This window comes from Rhea americana, unplaced genomic scaffold, assembly GCF_003343005.1.
Source record: "Rhea americana isolate MKP2758 unplaced genomic scaffold, rheAme1 scaffold_117, whole genome shotgun sequence".
In the NCBI taxonomy this organism is placed as follows: domain Eukaryota; kingdom Metazoa; phylum Chordata; class Aves; order Rheiformes; family Rheidae; genus Rhea; species Rhea americana.
Window position 1 is genome coordinate 2587384 of NW_028185228.1, and position 17629 is coordinate 2605012.

At 38.6% G+C, this 17629-nt stretch overlaps 1 protein-coding gene across 3 annotated transcripts; it reads left to right on the forward strand.

The window, feature by feature from the left end:
• LOC146600758 (heat shock factor protein 2) lies at positions 1-16553 on the forward strand. 3 transcript variants are annotated; one of them, XM_085318645.1, is made up of 13 exons: positions 1-229; positions 3813-3921; positions 4135-4262; positions 4843-4967; positions 7342-7417; positions 8566-8627; positions 8760-8844; positions 9514-9683; positions 10933-11202; positions 12432-12537; positions 14250-14303; positions 14965-15049; positions 15614-16553. In XM_085318645.1, exons 1-13 carry the CDS (start codon positions 83-85, stop codon positions 15841-15843), a joined length of 1647 nt encoding a protein of 548 aa, XP_085174771.1. In that variant the 5' UTR covers positions 1-82; the 3' UTR covers positions 15844-16553. The 3 variants fall into 3 exon arrangements, with proteins under 3 accessions (XP_085174771.1, XP_085174764.1, XP_085174760.1); XM_085318634.1 differs by having other exon boundaries at positions 3-229; positions 15554-16553; XM_085318638.1 differs by lacking the exon at positions 14250-14303 and having other exon boundaries at positions 2-229; positions 15554-16553.
• Positions 16554-17629: the final 1076 nt, after the last annotated feature.

The window sequence follows — 17629 nt, forward strand, 5'->3', positions numbered from 1 at the left end:
CGGGGCGGGGGCCTCGGGTCGCGCTGGTTCTCCTCCCTCCCCGCCCCTCCCCCTTCCAGACCGAGGAGGCTCCGGAGCGACAATGAAGCAGCAACAGCAGCCGCAGCAGCAACAGCCCCAACAGCCGCAGCAGCCGCCCTCCGCCGGCGCGGGGGTCCCGGCCTTCCTGAGCAAGCTGTGGGCGCTGGTGGGCGAGGCCCCGAGCAACCAGCTCATCACCTGGAGCCAGGTGCGGCGGCGCGCGAGCCGCGGCCGTTTGGGCCGCTCCGCATCCCCCCCCACCGGCCTGCCTTGGTGGTGGTGGGGGCGCTATGGCATGGCGGCGCCGGCGGTGCCGGGTGGGGGGTGCAGGGGAGGGGGGGCACGGGGCCTGCGGCGCGGGTCTCGGCGGGCGTCGGGAGAGCGGGGGGACAAGCGGGCGCGCCCGCCGGGCCTGGCCTGCGGCGGCTCTCCCCGACCGCCCCCCGGTGGGAGAGCGGGCCGTTGCCACCCCGCGGGGGGGGGGGGGGGGAGGAGGGCAGGTTCCCCTGCGGGCCCTCCAGCGCTGTCCCTGTTGCAGGGTGTAAATGCCGGGTGTTGTAGATCCCGCTGGAAGGGCGATGGGGGTCTCGCCTCTCTTTCCCTTCCTCGCCCCTCTAAAATCGGTGCGCGGTCAGCTGGCTGCCGGGAAGWGAGCTATTTGCCTGCCCCGACTCGCTGCTCCCGAGGGGGGTKTCCTGCAGAGACGGCTGATGGGCGGCTCTGAGCTTTAAGGAGAGCTGTGTAATAGRGGGCGGGGGTCTGAGGGTGTTTTTGTTTTGTTTTTTCCGCAGTCCAGTGTTTTTGTTTTTTTTTAACCARTACTAGTGATAATATAGAAGTCAGGTGGGATTCTGTAATAATTAGTTCATAATCATGCCTTTTTTTCGTGAACGAGGGAATTGCATGACAGATTTTTTTTAAGTCTGTACGTAAARACAGCTGGAAAATCAGCAAATATGGGATATTTACATGCCTTATATTATAAAACGTGAGGGGTGGTGCTTTCCCCCTCCCGTGTAAAAACAAATTCAGCCCTCGTGGCGTAAGAAGAAGTTGCGCCGAGGCCAGAGGTCTCGGTAGCTCCACCCGGTGTGTTGCTCTGCGTCCTCAGAAGACCGAGAGCTCCGCGCCGGGTCCCTCGGCGCATCCTCGCCCCTGCCCGCGGCCGCCAGCTGAGGCGGCGGCGGCAGCGTGCGGCATGGCCGGCCGGGAGCGCCGCGGAGCCGCGCCGCGCGCGCTCATTGGCGGGCTGCGGAGCACGTGGCGCGCGCCTGTCACGTGAGTGGGGGGGGGTGGCGCGCGCGCGGCAACTGTTGCGCCCGCGTCGGAGCGGCGCGGAGCAGAGCGGATCGCAGGGCAGCGCTGCTCTGCAGCAAATAACAAAACAGCGCTCGGCAGGGTGCACAGTAACTTGATTTACGACTGACTTAATATATTGGAATGCAGGAAGTAACCGTCTTACAGCGTAGGGAAGAGCTGGCTGCCTTGGTTCGGTGGACGTCATTAAATCTTTCGTGATGAAATGATAAGCAATTTCTGTAATAATAGCTTCCATTTGCTATATCTTAGATATTTTCTTCCCATACGCTATTTAAAAAAGAAAACCCCAAAACTGCCACCTCCACTCCTAAACTGTACAGACAYCTTCAGTGGGTAAGGTGGTATCTTYAGTCATCTTTACCATCTTCAGTGGTAGGTATCTTTAGTCTTGAGAGTGTTTTAAGCGCTCAAGCAATGGTAAAGATATCTAAAATGTCTTAAGCATTTTACTGGTATTGAGTTATCAGTAACTTCAGCTAGGACTTTGGGGAGAATAAACAGGTTGTACCTAGATTATAGCACCTTTGCTTTTAGTGCATTTTTTTTCTTTTTTCTTTCTCCCTGGAAGAGAGATGCTAAAGGTGTTTATAAAGGTTCAAATGCAGTCTAGCTTAAGAAATGCTCTTTTTGACACTTGACATATTTAGTGGATGCTTCATTTTGGATGTTATAAGATTTATTACATGTATTTATCTCAAGTAAACAAGCCAAGGCAGCTGTTATATGTCACTGTATTCTTAAGACTATGGTATGGCTAGAGATTCTTTGAGGCAGTTTGCAGAAGCAAGATCTGCTAATCACAACTGATGCACTGTTTCAGCAGTTCTCATATTGGGGAGAAGGTGTTTGGATAACTTGCTATACAAGTGGTTGCATCTTTTAAAATAACAAATCAGTATTGTGAGTTACAGAAAGTACAGGCTTACTGTAAGTGTAACTGTAAGGCAAAAGTACAGTTACAATAATACCAACTTTGGTTTCACTGTTTATCCCTACAGTGCAAAGATATGGATTTGTTTAGAACTAAGTAGATAAATCTAGTCTCTTCCTCTGTCTCAGTGAAGCAGCAGATGTGTGTTGTCTCTGGAAATATGTATAAGGAGTATAAAATTAAGTATTTGAAAGATCACTGTATGCTGCGGTTTAATAAAATGAGACTTGAAAACCGTATTTACCTATGTGGTAATGCTTCARTGAGTTAAAGTCAGGTCTCAGTCTRTTTACAGCATTGCAGTAAGTAACTGTCAGGGCAACAACAACTAGAAGTATTTCCCAAATTTTACAGGGACAGTCCTGAACAGTTTCAAAATGACTGAGAAGTTAGGTGCTGCACAAAAGCTGCCTGTTGGCACTACAGGGTTACTGTAATGCTGTTTTTGTGGTCAACTTTTGCCCTTTCTTTGGCTGAAAATCAGTCAGTGTAAGGAAAAGAGGAAGCAAGAGATAGTTATGCATAATTTAGTACGTTTTTGTCTTTCCCACTGACCTCTGTCTTGTGCTCATAACTTGTTTGATGGCTAGCCATTTATAGACCTTATTCTGATGATCCTTACTCTTTGATCAATATCAAGCTGTAAAACATGAATTTTCACGTGACCTCATAGTTTTCTTTTAAGTTTCATGGAACCGTAGAGGTGCTGGCATTTGGGGGTAACAAACACATGGGATTCCTTGAGCTAGAGGGCTTCTCAGCAGCTGGGGTAGCAACACTGACGTTTGTCAAAGATGATAGGCTTCATATTAAATGCAGGGCCAGAGTACTACGGATACACAGACAACACCTAAACCATTTTAAAGTACCTAATTGGAAGTCTGTCAGTTACTTGCCCTGTGGCTGATGGAGCACAGTCATTGAAGAACAAACAGTTGAGTGTCCTTTTTTAGTCAATGTGGCTGAAACTCCATGATCAATTCTGTGATGAAAAGATCAGTCCTCACCCACAGTTGGCATCCCAGTAGGAGTGGGTATTGACTTGAGTGTGTTTTTTTTCTTGCTAATCCAAAACCTAGTTGGCATCTTGTACTCTCTTTCTCAGTCCAATCAAGCTGGTCTTGTTTTTCATACTGGAAAGGAAAAAGGATTTCTAGCTACTTYTTATTTCCCTTGTGCAGTTTTTCTGTTTTAATTCCTTCCAAGACTTTGAAGCAACATAGAAAATTGTTACTACTGTACGGTAGTGAAACTGTGATAATTGTTAGTAAATTAGTTGTATTGATTTACTTCTTGAGGAAGCTAAGWATAGCAATGAATAATTCCCATAAGATATGGATAGCAATGTAAATTGGTAATATTTAGTTGCTTTGCAACTGCAGGGTTTGTACACTATTTGTTGTGGAAAATTGTCTGTAGGCAAGCAGATCAGTTACATTCTGCATGCACAAAGGAAACATTCCTATCCGGTGATTAGTTCTAAAAGCCCAGAGTGTTTCTACAATAGTTTTTAAGTAGCTTGATGTCTCTTTCATTTTAGAATGGCCAGAGTTTCTTGGTGTTGGATGAACAGAGATTTGCAAAAGAGATTCTTCCTAAGTACTTCAAGCACAACAACATGGCAAGCTTTGTCAGACAATTGAACATGTGTAAGTTCTTGTGTTTTCTTTTATTTCTAGTGTAGTTCTGCATCCTGTAGATAACATCCTTTGAGCAGTGACACTGTTCTTTGCCACTGGGATACTGTCTGAGCCTCAGAACTGATATGTTCTGATAGTTCTGAACTGATAGTTGGGACACTAACTTCAATTTCTTAATGTGAGTTTTGAGAGGTCTTTTATTTTTTTATTTTTATTTTTAAGATGGCTTCCGTAAAGTTGTACATGTTGATTCTGGGATTGTCAAACTGGAGCGAGATGGTCCAGTAGAGTTTCAGCACCCGTATTTTAAGCAGGGTCGGGAGGACTTGTTGGAACACATTAAAAGGAAGGTTAGTGAAAATTCAATATATAGCAAATCTGTACTAATAAATATGAATTAATAGTGAAGTTTGTGTCAAATTTAATTATTGCAGAATTATGGGTGCCAAATAAGCTTGGAGTTTGGGAAAGTCAATAAACTGTGCTGCTGTGGAAATATACTTTCACTCGTTAAATACATTTTTGAGGAGTTGACTCTCATGCTGCTAAATGTGTTTCTGAAATATACTCTACASTCCTCATGAAGCAGAACTGCATAGGAACATACATGAAATAGAAATAAAGCAAGTTAAACTGGTGGGATAAATGCACTTGTTAACATTCATTAATTTATAAGCAGTTATTAAATGGAGCACTTAGAATGTTTGAAGAATCAGAAAGTACAAAAATGTTTAACAATTAAAGCTAGTTTKGTGGCAGTTAGAAGAAAAATGTCTGTATATTTCTGTGCTTTGTGTATGATGCTTGGTTGACTGTGAACTTAAGAACACATAGATTACCAAAACTAGCAGCAAATATACTTGATCACCAAAGAAAATGATATTAAAAAAATAAAAGTAAAAAAAGGTTCTGGATTCTCATCCTTTAAAGGTTTCTTCTTCGAGACCTGAAGAAAACAAGATTCGTCAGGAGGATCTCTCCAAAATCATAAGCAGTGCTCAGAAAGTGCAAATTAAACAAGAAACTATTGAATCTCGATTGTCTGCTTTAAAGAGGTAAGTTTCTCCAACAGCAACTAATAACTAAAATTGAGTAATTCTGTAATATGTATTGGGCAAAAAATTTGAAACATCAGTGTCTGAGGCTTCTTTATTTTTTGGCAAAAATGATATAGGAAATAAAGTTTTTTTGTAAAGAAAAAAAAGTTTCTCTTAAATGTAAATATTTCAATTTCTGAATACCTAACTTTAAATGTTGCTTTGGGAAAATAATCTTTAGTAAAAGAATTAAATTACAAAAATTAAATTCTTATRTAACTAAAAATAGTAAGCAAATTTAATGTTTAGTAATGGGCAATTAAATAATATCTTTAATTCTGTAATGCTGCTGAGGATGAACTTTCAGCTGAACTTTTCACATAAAAGTGTATTGTTTTATGTCTTCAAGTTTGTTTGAGGCAGAGTTTAATTTGTGCAAATTATAAATAAAATTTGCTTATATATAATTTTTTTACTATAATGGTTATGTTTTTGCTACCTTTTTATTTTTCTGTTGTTGTCTTAATTCCCCTACTACTGAAAATTGCAGGACAATTGATGCTTATGAAAATCTCTTTAGAAATCTAATTTAGGAATTCAGTTAAGTTACCTCTGCTGCAGAGGCACAGATTCTAAAATCTAATTATAAATAGAGTATTTTTAGAATAGCATTATTACCTGTTTAGTAATTACATTTATCCTCAACGTGAGGAAATATGTGTCACTAATTACTTAATCTTTTAGAGTATGAAGATGCAGACAGAATATAAGATATAAACTTTTGCACCATAAATCACAGCACTTTAGCAGTATCTCTGTCCCAAGACTCCAGATTGAGAATATAAAAAATTACATGCTTCTGTGGCAGAGGTAACTATTRGGTTAAGTTTTAAGAAGTAAATGCTTCTTAAAGTCTTTGGTTCTAATTAGTTATTTGAATATTCAAAGTTAAACTTGCTTCACTTAGGAACAGTCTTTATTAAGAGTTGACCAGTCTGTATGAGAAATCATGCTCATTTTTGCCTTTTAGAATCACAGATTAATTTGGGTTGGAAGGAATCTCTGGAGGCCATGTGGTCCAAACAGGTGCTCAGAGCAGAGCTGACTTTGTCTGAAACTGCATGAGGTTGCTAACAGCCTGACAGTTTGTGAAAGATCAGAAGATTGATCAGTCTTGGCAACAACACTGTTGTTCCAAATGACTGAAGTAGAAATTGGAACTAAATCTACGAAAACATGTTCAGAAAGCTGGTGGGGAAATAGAGAAAGTTCAGAATCTCTGGTCTCCGTTGTTCAAATTTGTGAGGGAGCCATACCCTTAAATTGCATGTTGGATGCAGCAGCAGCTTGAGGAGTGAGTAATAAGCTTCATAATAGTGTGCTTAAGTGTCTTTTGGAAAATATATCAAGAGCTGTTTCTGAAAACTTAGCTAAAGGTTTCCAAAAAAATGCTGAACACCAGGGGAGRACTTTTCTTCCTTTTTTTGGTGTGTATCTGTGTTGAAAACTAGGCTACAAAAGAGAAGAGGGTGGTATATTGTCTTTGCTTTCTCGGTGAAGCTCTCTATATTTGTTAGCTACCTCCAAATGTGCTTTATGCTGTTGAAAACAACAAGGTTCATGGAAAAGATAACAAAACTTACTTGAACAACAGTTTTTGTAGTTCCTTAATTCTGGCTATTGAGAGTAYTGGAAAAACTGAGGTATGTAAAACAGCAGTTTTTCATGAAAGCTGTCACCTGCTGTCCTCCTGTTATATTTAGTACCTATTATGCTTCTGTACTTGAGCTAACAGAGGTGACTCTAAGGATAACCTGCAGCTGCACGTAGGGCTTGTTCTGTAGAAATGCTTACAAGATGCTTTCTGATAGCTGACTGGCACCTGTTGTGTTAGGGAGGGCAAACAGGCCTGGTATGGATGAAGAGTAGGTTTTTTTCTTTTTGATTGATTTTTTTTCTGTTGGTTTGTTTTAAACTAGTGAGCAAAAACTATATTCTTAGTTGCTTGGTCGTTTGCTGCTATCAGAAACCAACTTCTTTCTTATTATAATTTCTTGAGATTTAATTACTAGAAGAAAGAAGAGGAGAGGGTGGACTTCCGTATGTGAAAGGAAGATACTTAGTTTTGGAATGCTGCATTGCTAACTTTGGGAAAACCGTTTTTGAGAAAAATAATTATCTGATGCAGACTATTATGTTCTGTTTGAGTCTCTGATTTGTAGTTCTTTGCTAAGACTGCTGCTTTTGTAATAGTTTGGGTGCCCCCCTTCTCCAATCTTAAAAACACATTTCAAAGAGTTTTAATGAAACCARCTATCTTTAACAAAAAATTATTAATGTACCTATTTTAAAACKTGGATTAGACTCGACTTAAATTGTTCTTTTTAAACAGAGAGAATGAATCTCTTTGGAGGGAAGTGGCAGAGCTGAGAGCAAAACACTTGCAACAACAGCAAGTTATTCGGAAGGTAAGGCTTCAACCATTCAAGTATTTTCTGCATATGATGCCTTAACTAGGAATATCTGCAGGTTCTCTTACATTTAGCTTTTTTTTTTTTTTTTTTTAACATGTATGAAATGTCTTTTTAGTAGGGAAAAAAGAAAAGGTGATGTATGGTGAGCAAATCTTTGTAAGACTAACATTCAGCATGTCTCACTGCATAAGCAGAAGCAGCAGATGACAAACTCCCTTTAAATATCTTTAAAGAAAGGGGTATAGGAAGATCGTATGTCATTCATTAAGTACCCTTAAAATGATCTATCCATTTTCGGTTGCTTCAGGAGAGAGCTGACYAATATTTTGAGCTCACAGATCTTAGGAAAAAGTGCATCGTGCTGAAAAAATTACAAAATTCTATATTGAACATTCATTACTCTCCCATTTARCACTAATCTTTTATTTCTAAAGTTATCAAAAAATATTGGATGGAATACACATCTTATACATTAGCTTATCTTAAATTACACTTCYGATCTATCAAAACTGATGTAAATTCAAATTGCTTATGCTTTTTTTTTTTTTGCATATTACAAAACAACAGTACTGTAGGCAACCTTGTAACAGAGACTTGTACTGCTTTTTGGGTTGTTCAAGCCAAAAATATAGAATGAAAGACTTAACATTTCACTGGACAGCTGATGAATACAGTCATCTGTATGTGTCTTGTTTTTTTTTCTTCCTGTTCCATCCGTGAATCTGTCAGCTCCTTTCACGAGGACCAGTTTTGACTGTGGACATAACCTRACTCTCTAAACATCCTTAATGTGCCTTCTGTGATTTGTTTATTAGGGTTATTTAATAGTTTAAGTTACTAGATTTTATTTCTATAAATTTAATTATTTAGTGTAAAAATATACTCTATCACTTGCTATATGGAAAAGCTTTTCTTAGAGAACTGATTAACTGTATTCTTTTTAGATGTTATCTGRCAGTGTTTTCTGATCAATTTTGATTTTAACCTTCCTGAACTGATCTGTATGATAGTTATCACACAGAAGAGTTCTACTGCTGATGTATAGAGTTATTGTTGAGGTTTTATGCTATAAGGTATCTTGATACTCTGAAACAAACTATTATACAGTAAAATTACTAATAATAGTATTCTTTTCCTCATAGATTGTGCAATTTATTGTTACCTTGGTGCAGAATAACCAGCTAGTGAGCCTAAAGCGTAAGAGGTAGGTGTGATCTTGAAAATGTGCTCCTTGGTCAGTATGCTGAGGGTGGTGTTGACTAAAAACCAAAGAAATAGTTTTGAGATTACTGTTAGTCTCTCTCTCTCTTCTTTTTTTTTTTCTGTGCTGGTTCAGGCCCTTACTTCTGAACACTAATGGACCTACAAAGTCAAATGTTTTTCAACAAATTGTCAAAGAAACAGCTGACAATAACCATCACGTAAGTTTTCTTTTATACGAACCTTGTGTTGGAACAAAGTAAGGAGGAGAGGGAGTAGACAGATGAAATAGCCTGCCTTAGGGAAGTGAATTACTAGTACCTAGTCTCATCCACGGACAAGAATACAGTTTGTTGCTCTGCAAGGCAGCATCCAGTCCAGCAAAATTGTGTCAAATTCCTTTGACATTTGAATGAGTTACACCTCTGAAAGTTACTTCCTGGTGTTGAAATAATTCTTCGTGGGGCAAACATCAGAATGAGTAATATAACGTGGGAAAGCTATTTCTTAGAAGTAGTAACTTTACAACAAAGTGCTACTTAAATGGCAGATCAAGACTAAGGGTCACTTTTTTGTGGTCTTGGTTYTTGTGTTGGGCCATAATTTAGATTTATTGTTACTTTTACTCTCTGACATTGCTGATGTATTTTTRTTTCTGTGCCTGTATAATTTGCCAAGTATTTTTTCTATAGCTGCTCTTCTGTAACTYGTTCATTTGTTTATGTGTTTTTCTAATAAACTTCAATCTATACAGTCACTTTGTGATCTCTTGAGATGTAGGAAAACACTTGCACATCTTTAGATTTAAAGCAGTTTCAGAGGCAATGATAACTGTCAGAATGGTGAAGTTAATGTAATTGTTCCTTTAATCTTTTAAAAATAATTTTCAGGTACCTCTCAACAGACCTGAGGGCTTAAAACAGAGGGAGCAGCTTTCAGATGATATCATTATTTATGATGTCACTGAGGATGTGGGTGATGAAGAAAATCCTATGGGTGATGAAGAAAATCCTCCCATTACACCAGAAACAAGTGAAGATACCACTTCAGATTCTTCCAAGTAAGAATTCTGTAGAAGTCTACATGGATAACTAGTTTTCACCATTGTATAGTACGAAACAGTTCAGATTATCTTGCATACAAGTGTTATTCAGTACTGCTGCGTATATAGTAGTTTCATCTGTGAATTCACTGTAGGTTATGATTTATTGACCTGTGGATTTGTTTCAAAGAGTTAAATTAGCTACTAAAWTCTCAATATGGTGAAGTTAGAAATCAGTGAAAAGAAATCTGTATTAYGCACTCCTGCTAGCATAACTGGTGTCGTCTTACGGCTATGAACGCAGASAGGAAGGCTTTACCCCGCACAACCCGCATGCAGTAAGCTTGTTAATTTCAGTAGCTACCACACACAGCTTTCCCATTTAAACTGAAATGGAAACTGTTCCATYTGTGTGATTTCAGGTAATTTGTGGCTGTTACTTCTTTCTCTTGATGTACTTTGCTCTGTAGAAGTTCATCTCCTAGCCATAAGCAGTTGAAATTTGRTCCAGGGATTCAGATGCAAGTCTGCTCCCAAGTTGCATTGAGTTACTAGGGCCTGTGTTATGCTGTAGGGAATATAACCTAGATATACGCTAGCCAATGCTTAAACTAGTACTATTGTTTTGTCAAACTGATGTCTGGGGATACATTCTTTGGTAGAAAAGTAATAAAGATGAGGCTGTGGTAGAGAGGCAGTGCARTTATTTAAGAATTGAGAAAATCATAAGAATACAGAGGAAAATAAACTCTTTGAGACTCCTTTCCCTACTGAGTTTTTAAATTGCCTTCCTGGTATACATAAACAAACTTAAGTAACTGCAACACAGTTGACTGAGATCCTTTATGGTTACTCTGGGGTTGAATTTTSTTCAAGAGGAAAGACAAAATACACATGACCTGTCTAGTTTCATGGCCTCATATGTTTTGACCAAATTCATACTTATTTTGGTTATATGCAAGCTTAAAATTGTTCTTATGCAAAAATATCAAAATGTTYCTGTACCTATATAGTAGAGTGCAACTGTCATTATGGCCTTGCTCTATTAGCCAAGTTGTATTAACAGTGTTGAGCATTCCTGTGCCATCTCAATGGAGAATAGATGAGGTTAGCACATCTTGCTTTACTTCCTATTAAAAYGGAGAAGGAAAGCTCACTTGCATACAATAGCTTGGCTAAAATGGGAGCTAATTGAATCTATGAAATAGTACCAGCTTAAATAAATGCATGAAACACTGTTAATTAATTCATTTGTCTCATATTACAGCTGTAGTCATTCTCCTGATATTGTAATTGTAGAAGATGATAATGAGGAAGAATACGCCCCGGTAATTCAGGGGGATAAAAGCACAGAACCATTTGCTCTCCCAGCTAATGATCCCCTTAGCCCTGTCAGTGACAGTACAAGTCCACTCATGTCAAGTGCTGTACAGCTGAATAACCAGTCAGCTTTAACTGCTGAAGATCCAGTCTCAGTGATGGATTCCATACTCAGTGAGAATGGAGTGATTTCACAGAACATAAATCTTCTTGGAAAGTGAGTAGCCTGTCTTTTTTTTAAATATCAGAACTAATTGTTTGACTAAGGTTAAGAGAAGTAATTAGCAGCTTSTACTCACAACTTAGATTTTACAGATCACCTTCATTCTAGTCATGTTATGATTGATCTTATTTTAGTGCTTGTGTAGAAATATTAGGAGGCTTGGTTCTGTCAGACTTGTTACTGCTTTAAAGGTATGGAAGTAGTGAATTTCTAACAGGCTTGCTTTATTGAAAATATTTTTTGCATTAGGTGAAGTTAATAGTCTTTATTTTTTAATAATTTCTTGAACATCTGTTAAGAGTTGAGAGAGCAAGCTTCCCTGCAAATTCCACTGCAGTTCCACATATTTACCCTTCTGCCCTTTCTCCTTCTCAGCTGGAGTCCAGACTGCTTTGAATTCTATGCTTTTCATTGGGTAACAGCATAAACATGAATATTTGATGCAAGCAACTAACAGTTTGTAAGGTGTTATTCCACTCTAGTTTTTGTATGCGTGTTTTCTTTTTCCCTATTTCAAACTCAGAAATTATCAATGGCAYGCTCTTTTTAAGAATAAATATGTCATACAGTGTGTCCTAAAAGGCAGCATTCATTCTTCCTGGCTATGGACAGACATTTTTATTGCTACTCTTAAAATCTAAAATCATTTCACTATTTAAAAAGTCATTGTAATTATACTGCTTGCTCCATAGTCATTGAATGTAGATTTCATAACAGAGAAGTGGTATGCATGATTTAATGTAATTGGTATCAGCAGCTTAGAGAGGAAGAGAACTCCTTACGTTCCATTTCTCTTGACTGGGGGAAGGGGTCAGGACCCTCTCTGCTTTTCATGGTGAAGGAAATGAGTTGGAGTGTATAGTCTGATGTGGTGTAATGTTCCTGATTATCCTCTAAGGATTTATTATAGTTCTTGCAGGCAGAGGGGACTCTGTTAGGGCTAGCTGGATGTAAGTAGTACATCTCTGCTGCTGCCTGTTGTAGTGTTACATTGATGTGATTTCTGTTCTGAAGTGTCTGCTTCCTTTACATATGTTATACTTTGAAGAGCAAGGCTATAAGCTTTCAGTCTTTTTCTGAAAATTGTTTTTAATGAGAGGTGATTATTGTAATACTAGTGAAGATTTTCAGATGCATATAGTACATCTGTGTAAAATTTAATTGTGAATTTTTCTCCTTTTTCTTAAGGAGTGAAGTAACACAGTATTGTTTGTTTTTTCCAGAGTTGAACTGCTGGATTATCTTTACAGTATTGACTGCAGTTTAGAGGATTTCCAGGCTATGTTATCAGGACGACAGTTCAGCATAGATCCAGATCTTCTGGTTGATGTAATTTTCTCCATTTGTTTTAATATTTCTATGGTATTGTAGTAATGGTCTAGGAAAAAAACATTTGTGCATGCTTTTTACTACCTAAAATGTTTTTTAAAAACAGCTTTTTTTTTTTGCTTCCTTTTTAAAAGGAGAGAAGTTACAAGTATGTGCTAGTCTGTGTTCCTATGGCACATGTGCTAATTCATATTCCTATGGCACTGGTATAATTCTTAGTGCTACATTACTGTTCAAGTGCTTTCTGTGATGATTACTCTGATTTAAACTTCTGATGGAAGAATGGCTTCTTAATGAGACACATTTCTATTTGTGGCTGCAGGAGCTTGGACAACAATTAGACTAATATTCTTGTTTCAAAATAGTCTAGCACATATTGTTTGATCTTCTCATTGAACTGGGGTGAAAGAGGCCCTTGATACTTGTTTTACAAGCTKCTTAGCCATTTCAAGTTATTTTTAGGAATATGTGAACGTTCTTATTTTTTTGTGGATTTATGCAGGGTAGAATAAATTGTTGGAAGGGACCTCTGCAGGTCATCTGTTTCAACCCCCTGCTCAAAACAGGGCCAGCAGCACAATCTAACATGAAGCTCAGGCCTATGTCAACTCAAATTCTGAAAATCTCCAAAGATGGAGATTACATAGCCGTTCTGGATGTCTGTTCAAGTGCTTGATTGCTTCTTGTGAAGAACTTTTTTATGTGTGTATATCAGTCCCTATTTCCCTTGCTGCAACCTGTGACTCTCGCCTCTTGTCCTTTCTCTGTCTGCCCTGTGGGGTTTCTGTCTTAACTAAAACACTTCTTCAGGAGTAGCGGAAGAGTGAAGTTGCATCTTCCTGCACCTTTTCCTCTTCAGAAAATAAGTCAAGCTCCCCAGCCTCATGTGTCTCCTRTGTTCCAGCCGCTTAACCATCTGTGGCCCTCTGGACACTCTCCAGTTTGAAAGCTGTCATACTGGGGAGCCTAAAACTGGATGCTCTTCCAGAAGTGGCTTCAGCTGTGGTGTAGAGGGAAATAATTGTTCTACTGACCTAGAAGCTATGCTTTTGCTGTAGCAAGTTTATAGTTAATTAGTAATTAATTTATTGTCATAGCCTCCTCCCTGTAGCAAGTCCATGCTGCTGGCCTATGCTTAGGTGTTGTCTGCTCCAGACAGACTCCAGTTTTGTCTCTGAGCAGCTGCTCCCTGTCGACTTAGTCTCTTGCTTGAGCCAGTGCATGSAGTTGCTGTATCCGAGGTGCATTTCGCTCTGAACTTGGTGAAGTACCTGTTGGACCACTCTTACAGCTCGTGGAGATCCCTCTGAACAGCAGCTCTGCTCTTCTGTATATTGATTCCTTTGAAGTTGCTGTCACTCGCAAATGTGATGAGGGAGCGTTCTCCCTCATTGTCCAGAGCTYTCTGTGCAGCAAAATATGAAAGAATCAGTATTTTGAAGACTACAGCAGTAGCAAACTGCATTATTCCAAGTTAGGCAGGATGCAGTTGTTGCCTTTATCACTAAAGTTTATGCAATCCCAAACCAAGTCCACCCCAGTGTTAGATTTTCTTGGCAAAAGTGATAACTACTTGCAAATAAATTCTAATCCTGACTGAGGGTGAAAAYACAGTACAGGGATTATCTGCACACACATGCAGATGTGACTTATTTGTATTCTTAAGAGGACCATCGAGATACCTAAAACTTGATATGTTTTGTCTTATTTAGCTTTTTACAAGCTCCGTGCAGATGAATCCCACAGATCATATCACTAATCCTAAAGTAAGTCTTTAATCCATTGCTCAACTTGCGTAGTAGCGAGAGATACAAAGTGGTTTTTTTATTATTTTTTATTTTTTGTCCTTCACCTATTTTCTTTAGTGGTATAATAATGTTTTTCTTTATGCTTTGGCTTTCAAGAYTTCCATGAGAATACAAAGGCTGCAGCTAAGTTTATCCTATTTGTTAAACAGGAAGAGGAAAAAGCGTTATCAAGTCAGTGACAAATAATGTCATTTAAAACTGTGTTAAATTACYTTAAAGGCAATATCTGTACATAGTATCATTCTGTTGACTTTTGCATCTGCTAAGATTTTACTACTTGCAAACATGGTATATACAGAGTGTTTTCATCTGTATTGTCTGGTGGGAAAGGGAAACCTAGAACAACCAGTAGAGTAAGAGACTTAACTCTCTGAGTTTATCCTAGTGTGTTAGGAGCATTAGTCTCAGTTCTTCCTCAGAAAAGTTTGTTTTCATTTTATGTTTTCTTGGCCAGGATTTATTACTATGGATAACTGATGCCAGTGCATCCCTTCAAATGATTTTTTTTTGTTCTTACTATTATTTTTAATGGTCAGCCAGCTAAGATCTGTTGGCATTGCAGTCATGAACTATTGAAATAAATGTTAAGAGTATATTTAGATTTTGGTTTCTTTTCCAGATGGAGCCAAAGGGAATTGAAACTGTCAAGAACAACACTGATCCAACTGCTTCACAAGAATCACAAGTTTCTAAGCCCAAATCAGGTTAGTTGTAATAAATATTTTGATGAAACAGTTTCACAGTAGAACAAACATGGTCTAAAGCAATCTCAGTTATTTGCTCCTTGTCTTTTTTTTTTCATGATGATAAGCAAATGATGATTTTGCAGAAGAGTCCAATTTTATGCATAAATGCAGCAGTTCTTTTTAAATCATGATTAAAAAAAAAAAAAACTCCCCAAAATACTAAAACCCCCCTCAAATTCTCATTTTTCTCTTGCACTGAGAATTGCATGTGAAAAGATAAATGTTTTGGGAAACCTTTTTCTGTTTAGATAAACAACTCAAATGTACAGGGAAAAACTGATGATTTTGCAAAAAAGTCCAAACAATTTTATGCATAAATGCAGCAGTTCTTTTTAAATCATTATTAACAAAAAAAAAAAAACTCCCCAAAATATTAAAACCCCCTTCAAATTCTCATTTTTCTCTTGCACTGAGAATTGCATGTGAAACGATAAATGTTTTGGGAAACCTTTTTCTGTTTAGATAAACAACTCATACAGTACACTGCCTTTCCACTCCTTGCATTCCTTGAYGGGAACCCAGGCTCCAATGCTGAGAGTGGAAGCTGCACAACAGACACTGCCTCCTCTGTTGACAAACCCCTGGAAGTGGATGAGCTCCTGGAGAGCAGCCTGGATCCTGAGCCGACTCAGAGCAAACTCGTGCGGTTGGAGCCACTGACGGAGGCAGAAGCAAGTGAAGCCACGCTGTTCTATTTATGTGAACTGGCCCCAGCACCCATGGACACGGACATGCCCTTCTTGGATAACTAATGTAATGGGGACTCTGTATATAGTCATGAAGATGAACTATTTATTTAGAATATTGTTTGGTATATGAGTGTTTTTTTTTTTTTTTTTTTTTTTTTTTTTTTTTTTTTAAATCACTCTGTTTTATGTAACCAGATAATGTGGAATCAATCTAAAATAGCTTTTCCTGTATTCCTTGCTACAAGCAGTTGTTTAACTATATAGTTAGACAAGCCCTTAGACATGGTTGGCAATACCAAGTCAGACTGTTAACCATACTTAACTATTGTCAAATACTTGGAATTATACATATCTCTCAATATCCCAGGTAACTGAACACTTGTTTTGTTAATAGTAAGCTTTGATTTATGCTTTCTTATACTTCTGGTCTTAAGTATGATGGAGTAAACTAGTAGTGTATGGTTAGGGAGCACTGACTTCCTGTGTTGGATTTTTTCTATTTTTTACAACGTTCTGTTTAACACACATGAGGTTTTTTTGGGGTGGGAGGGGACCAGGACCTAACATAGGCTTTTTTCTTCCCTGCTTGAACTGGGAACAAAGTGCCTGTACCTTGCTGAATCTTGGTTCTGCCTTACTTTCACTTCAGTGGAAGTGCTTACATATAGCACAAACTGGGGAGAAGTTCTTTACAGTCACCAGGCCCCTTGACTGCATGAGTACTTTTAACTTGGACCATCTACTCCACTAGAATAAATGTTACTTAAGTGTGATATTTGCTATGGGTTGCCTTTTATTTTGTGTGTCAAGTAGATAGGAATTTAAAGGCCTGTGTTTTTCCAGCCTTAATTATGCARTGACTTCTCTACTTGCTTTTGGAAAAGTTGTTCCATCAACAGCAGACTTTACTTTTACAGAGTAATTAGAGAATATCAAAACTGCTAGCATTAACAAAACCCACAGAGCTTATAAGCCTGCAACTTTAGGGAAAGGATTAGCAGTAAATGTAGAAGACTTCCCATACTTCTAGTGGTCTACAAAACTTTTTTTTTTCCTTTCATGTTTTTGTGCCCACTTGTGTGGAGCTCAGTAGTAGCCTGGCTTTCATTGCAAAAGCTTTAACTTACTCAATTTATTGAGAAGCTTGCACAGAATTTCCCTCCCTGCCTTAGGTAAGTCTTCACTTGGCTGTTCATATTGAAGGGAGCAGATTGTATCACATTTAAAAAAAAAAAAAACAAACACTTCAGCATTCACCTAGGTGAACCTGCAATTGACATGGCTTCTGTTTAGCTGACTTTTCTCACCTGTTTGTAACCAATCATTTCTCAGACTTCCTTATCTACTATAAACAGGAAATCAATTTAATTGAAGATGGAAACTTTATTCCCTCTCTGCCCCCTCAAACTTGCAGATGAGGAGCTTTCATAAGCTCCAGCTTGTGAGATATCCCAGTGAAAGGGGAAAAGACTTTACTAATCCTTTCACACAGGTATCAGGAAAACACTTCTACAATACTACTCAAAAACCCCTTTTTTTAAAAAAAGGAATAACTGTGAAAGAGCAGTTGTTTATTACAGAACTGTATTAGCTAAACTCTGGAAAAAAAAACAGGTTGCAGATGTAAAATAATGCAACAGCTGATAAAGTAGCAGCACAGTGTAAGTAGAAAGCATGTTACCTGTTTTTAGTGGGACGGCTGCAAAGGCCACAGTGAGAATAGCTGTCCCAAACCCTTATGCAAGTATACACATGATCTCCCCAGCCAGGAATAAGAAACAACTGTATTTCATACAGATGTATTTTGCAGTGTTCATTGCTGTTACTTCTCAGCTGAGAAGTGCCTTCC